Below are 6,000 nucleotides of genomic sequence, written 5' to 3'. Positions count from 1 at the left end.
CCAAGAAGGCGCAGAGCGCGGCCGCCGCCGCTGAAGCGCCCGCCGCGCCCCGCGCCCGCGCGGCCCCGGCTGAGAGCGCGGCGCGCGCAGCCCTGTCACCCCCCAACCAAGGCAGCGGCGGCTGCTCGGACCTTGCCTTCTGGGGGTGCGGAGAGCCGGCGGGGGAGCTGTCGGCATCCCTCGCCCTTCTCACGGCGGCGGCGGCGGCGGCGGCTGGAGCCTTGGCCGCCGCCTCCTGCGTGCCCTCCCTGCCGGGAACGGCCCCAGGATTGCGAACTCGTGCCCCTAACCTGCTGGGCGGGGCTCCGCGCTCCTGCCCTCGGCCCGGATGGGTCTCCTGGCTGGGACTCGGGGCTCCTGGAGTTAATGTCCTGCTGGGGGTCTGCGGAGACCGGATCCGAGGTGAGTGGGGGAGAGGGCCTAAGGGGAGGCGGGCGCGGCGGGCTGTGGGGCGCGGCGGGCTGCGGGGCGCTGGAGACAGAGGGGGGCGCGGCTGGACCTCAGAACGGGCAGTGGGTCTAGAAAGAGAAGAGACTAAGAGGGAACCGAGACACTGAGAGGACAGAGAAAGAGAAGTTAAACTGGAGACAGGCTGGCCTTGCAGAGGGGCAGTTTGCCTTTCCACGTGGGCAAAGATCTCTGGGGTCCCTCATGCCTCTACACCCCGGAGTATTCGACAGGGACAGTTTCCCTCCCCGACTCGGCGGGGCGCTCTTCTGTCAAGTCCTGGGAAGGTGCCGGGCTGGGATCGTCTTTGAACCCACCACCACTGCCAAAGTTGGGTCCTCTGTGGAGGCGCTGCTGCATAGATACCATTAGTGGGGTGTAACTTGTTTTGGTCTGTTCCGAGGGAAAGTGTAGGCCCCGGGAGGGGCTGCTGCTAAAGGTGCTGAGGACCTAAAAACAGAGCGCTCACCTCCTCTGGAGCCGTCTTGCAAATCTACATTCCTCGCCCTTTTCTGAACCCGGTTACTTGCATGAGCCCGCAATTCCAACTAACCATTCCCGTCGAGGTTAAGAGAGGGGCTTCCGGGATAGCCCAGGACCTGGGTCTTCGTCTCCAACAGACTTTCGAGCCTCAAGTTCTTCCCTACGCCATCTAAGTGATGATTTGAATGACCGCTTTTCTCCTGCACTCTGTGCCACCTCCCCAGTTAACATTCTCCACCACTACCTTGCACAACCTCAGGGCTGATTTCGCCGCCTTTTGGTTTCCAGCCCTTCTTGGGGCGGGAAATCACTTTCCGCGGACCTCCCCAGCCTTCTGGCGCCTCCCTAGTTTCGGCGGTGGCAAACCGGTCTGCAGAGCCCGACGCGCGCACTCCGGGGGAGCTGCCCAACCCTGTGCTCGCAAGAATTTTGCTCATTGGTGGGGGCAAACACAACTCTCCTGGGGGCTGCCGCGGATATGTTAGAGCGCACTCGACTCTTGAACAGTATTTTCGATGCTCACTTAAGTACTCCAGGGAAGAGATGTTACTGATAACCTCGCGCACGCACCTCTACCCGCGAAGCTCCAATGCGAGCTTCTGGGCTTCCGCCCAGCCGCGACCGGGTTTGCACTGAGTTTCGCCATATCTTCGCTTTGGCAGGGTTCAGGGACAGTAGCGCCTTTACAAGTGTCAGGTGTCCGAGGAGCCCGCAGCGTCCCCAGCCCATTCTCGCAAGGGGTTCGGGTGCACTCTGGATCTGAAACACAGCCTCGGGCCCTTGACCCATTCCCAGACTGTCTGCAGAAAGCGTGGCTCATTCTTTTCCCTACTGCGGTCTTGGGCCCAACTGAGTAAGTCCACCGTCAGTTCAGGATACAAGGCACAGCTGAAAAAAGCAATACATCTTTCAGCAACTTCTGTCCGTATTCCGAAAGAAAGCCTCCGAGTTACAGCGCGTCCACTCTCGCCTCCCTTTTTCTCCTCCTGAGACCTGGATCTCGAGGGCAAACCTCCCAGCCTGCCAGACACAGGAAAGTTGCGGGGGCACTGGCGGCGGGAGCGGTTACCCGCGCGGTGAGGCTGTCACCGAGACGCGGGGGAGGGGGGGGGAGTTCAAAAACCAGGTTGCCGAGAAACCAGCCTAAGTGAAGCGGGTACAGAAAAATCCGGGAGAGAGGATGAAGAGCGGTAGGAGAGGATGAACAGCAGGGATGCTGGTGAGGATATCCAAAAGTCCCGGGGGTAATTTGGATTCGGAGAGGATTGGGGGGTGGTGGAGAGCGTTCGTGCAGCGGTTCTATACTTAAAGTGGCAAGGCAGCCGCCCTGCCGCATGGGCGCTTCGGGACTCCGGCGGTTTCTGGTGCCCCCTGGTGCTGGGAACTCAGAAGCGTCCGGTGGCGAGTCCCGCAGTCCGGCTCCCTGGGGCGTCCGTCCTTTCCGCCCCAGGCCTGAGGATCACCAGGTGCTGGTGCCCGCGACCTCCCCTTTTGCTCTGCCGGACGCAGAGAGGGACCAGCCTGTGGGGTACCGGAACGGGTGCGGGGGCACCTAGCGGAGAAGGAGATCTTGTTTATTACCGCATGTGGCAGCGCGTTGGGCAGTTGGCGCGCGTAGCAGAGGCTGCCGGTTGCGGCTGAAACACGTCGGACAGATGTGCTTTGAGAAAGCGATAAAGAGACCGACAGGGAAGCCGCTGGGTGTGTTGGGGGTGGGGATGTGGGGACCCCACCGGGATCTGGGAAAAACCTCCCCGTAGACCGCTGTGAACGCTCAACCTCCAGACTCCCTCCGCCCGGCAAACACCGGGAACTACAAAGCCGCTCTGACTACAGCCTGCGCGGGCGGTGCTCACAGGGAAGAAAGCGCCCTCCTCGCCCGCGGGAGGTGGGCGAGCTCTTTTCAACCGGCGGAGGGCGGGGGCGGGAGCCTCCTTTGGACGAGAAGGGGAGTTTTCCTCTGTGTTCTCTTTTGCCAGCTTCGTCACACTTCTAATTGAGGATCTCCACGTCCAATTTAAAAAGCCCTCCGCCTGCCAAGCAGAAAAAAAGAAAAAAAAAAAAAAAAGGAAAAACCCTCTTAGTGAGGAAGGGAAACCTGGTGCCTGTGTCGCTTCCTGCTGGCGGGCACCGCGATTTGGGACGGCGCATTAACCGCGCGCCTCCCTGCCCCTCCGGGCAGACAGTTCGCACGTGCCCGCGATCTGGCACCCGGGCGAGGGGGCGGGAGGCCTCGCCTTCCCGCGTGGTCTCTGCTCTAGCGCCTCGCAGGGCTCTTTTTGCACGGCCTGGGTGAGGTGTTGCCTGGGACCCCCGCGCCTCAACCCAGAGCCTTTCCTTTTCCCCGGATTTGTAAACCAGCCAGGGGGGGCATGGAGCGCCGGGAGCAGCAGGGTTTAGGAGTTCGTGGTCTCTACAGACTCCCCGAGCCTAACAGCTGCGTAGCGAACAAACAGACGCCCAAGGGATGGAAAATGCATTCGTCTCCGCAGCGGTGGGAGGTGGCGGTCGAATTAAACGCTTCCCGGGGTGGCCTGCACGGGAACCCCGAGGGCGTTCTGGGTAGAGATGGGGGTGGGGGCGGTTGCTGGAAGGGAGGCGGGAGCTCCGGGCGACTGAAGGAGAGGAATGGGGTCGAGGTTTTTACTTTTACCTGGGAACTGCCTTACTCTCTTCCACTGAAAAAGTTCAAGGAGCTTTTCCTAAGAATCTCTTTTACTTGGAGGAACGGGGATAATCAACTGCACGAATCTCGTAATTTCCACTTTAGAATGACCTTGGAAATTAGAACGCTGGCATTGGGGAGGCACCTCAAGGTGCCCGGGTCTCCCCCCGACCCCGCCTCCTTATTGCGTGGAGTTGGGCCCTGAGTTAAGAGTAACCTTTTTCTCACCCGCCCTCAACTGCGTGACCCTCCTTTCTAGGGGTGCGAGGATTGAGAAGCCAAACGGAGCCCCCTAAGAGGAACTGAGCCCCCACCGTGCGCCCTTTCCCGGTCTAGACCTTCTGGTGCCCCGCGCTCCTGTGTAGCGTCCCCGACAGGGTACGATCGTCCAGGAGTGACTGTGACCCGGCGTGGGGAGCTCGAAACCCCTCTGCGAGGGGAAAGGATTTAAGGCCAGAATCTTGCAAAAATGCAAAAATAAAGAGGGTATTCGAGTACACCACGACCATTTTCAAGACCGAGGCAATCCCTCCCTAACTGTAACGCTAAAGCATTTATTGAACCCTTACGTTATGCGTGGTTAGGCCTTTTCATATGTTAATATTCATAACCTTAAGAAGTGGAAGTAGTATTTTAAACCGAGTTGAAACTTTGGAAAGTTCAGGAGCTTAACACAGATATTCCTGGACAGCCTCAAAGTCTTTAAGTCCCCACTGGCTTCTTGTTCCGACGACAAAACACTAATTGAAATGGGAGGAATGAAGCTTGGGCGAGGTTCGTGGTGCCACTGAGCCTGCCCCCGCCTAGCTGAGGACAGGATCAGGACCCCGGGCGGGCTGGTCTCTTGCTTGGGTTCAGCGCTCGTTCTCCGGGGAGGGGGGTGGGTGGTCTGTGGGAGCTACTGGACGGGGCGGGAGCACAGGATGAGGGGTGCCCGGTCGCCTCCCACAATGGGGATGGGATTGCGCGCCAGTATTGCTGTCGTCGTATTGGTACTGGCGGGGGGAAGCAGCCTTGACCCGAAATCCTGGGATCCGATGGCGGAAGAAAAAAGCAGTTGTCTGTTGGAAGCCGGAGAGGCGCACCCCGGAGCGGGGACAGGCAGGGCGCTGGGAAGGAAAGAAGGGTGGGGGTGCCCGGGAAGCGCCCGGCCGCAGCGGTCCGGAAGGAGGGCGGTGCCAAGTCTGGAGGGGAGCCCCGGGGACCCGCGCGGGCCCCAGCATCCAGGCCTAACGTGCTCTCCCCGGTTCTGCGCCCCCGCCCGCCCGCCCGCACAGGTGCCGCGGCCGGACGGGACTCTAAGATGAAGTTATGGGATGTCGTGGCTGTCTGCCTGGTGCTGCTCCACACCGCGTCCGCCTTCCCGCTGCCCGCCGGTAAGAGGCCTCCCGAGGCGCCCGCCGAAGACCGCTCCCTCGGCCGCCGCCGCGCGCCCTTCGCGCTGAGCAGTGACTGTAAGAACCGTTCCCTCCCCGCAAGGGTCACCCCACCCGCCGCCCGCACGCACCCCCAAGTCAGCCCCGACGGTAGAGTGGCCTCCCAGGGAAGAGCCGCGCAGGCGCCGAAGCCCCCTCCCGGTGCGCCGCCACCAACTGGTGCCCCAAGGCTGCAACACCTAGTCTGTGTATGGCACGCGCTGGCTTTGCCCAACACAGAGGGTAACACACTTTTCTGCTGCTCATTTAGATTCCGATCAACGGCTGTTTTCCCCACCACTACCACCACCACAGGAAAACACACAGTTGTTCTCTTTTCTCTGCCTCCCCATCTCACACACACACACACTCACACTCACACACACACTCACACCCATGTTTTGTTCCAAAGCTCTCTGTCTCTGTTTGGGTGTGCCTGGCTGTGCTGAATTCTGAGAACAATTGCCTTTCCATCCTAAACTGCCCTTGCAAGGGAAGAGGCTGAGGTTTCACAAAACCATGCCAGAGTCAGAGAAAACACAGAAAGGCCTTGATTTCCAGAACAAGCATCTGGGCAGTGTCGAGTGTGTTCAGGAAAGTTCCGGTTCTAGAAAGAAAATGATAAATAGTGGTGGGCTGGGGCTGGGGGGAAAAAACAAAAACCTGTAGTTCACTCCACACATGACAATTTAACTTTAAGACTAGATTATTCATATTAGAAAATAAATCTGTGATTTGCCTCTCAAAATGTCTTAGCAGTTTATCAGGGCATGTCAACTATGATTTGATATAATTTACCCTCTGCTCTTGAGAAGTTTATCTATTGCGTAAAGCAGAATATGCTTCATCACAACTTAGAGATTACTGGGGAGGAATAGAAAATTTGCACAACCCCAAACTAAAGCAACAGTAAACCATAGCCATAACCATGCTGGCTACTCCCCATTTCTATTACCCTATTCTGCATTTGAAAATTATTGTGATCATAGG

The 6,000-nt window shown here is 58.9% G+C and overlaps 1 protein-coding gene across 1 annotated transcript in view; it reads left to right on the top strand.

The window, feature by feature from the left end:
* Positions 1 to 304: 304 nt before the first annotated feature.
* Positions 305 to 6,000, top strand: part of GDNF (glial cell derived neurotrophic factor) — a 28,342-nt gene continuing 22,646 nt past the window's right edge. Inside the window, exons 1-2 of the mRNA XM_040262357.1 lie at positions 305 to 402; positions 4,873 to 5,049. Coding sequence (XP_040118291.1) covers positions 4,899 to 5,049 — 151 coding nt within the window. The 5' untranslated portion in view covers positions 305 to 402; positions 4,873 to 4,898. The remainder of the gene's footprint in view (positions 403 to 4,872; positions 5,050 to 6,000) is intronic.

This window comes from Oryx dammah, unplaced genomic scaffold, assembly GCF_014754425.2.
Source record: "Oryx dammah isolate SB20612 unplaced genomic scaffold, SCBI_Odam_1.1 HiC_scaffold_20, whole genome shotgun sequence".
NCBI lineage: Eukaryota > Metazoa > Chordata > Mammalia > Artiodactyla > Bovidae > Oryx > Oryx dammah.
Note: the sequence above shows the minus strand (reverse complement) of the source record. Positions and strands in the feature narration are given on the sequence as shown.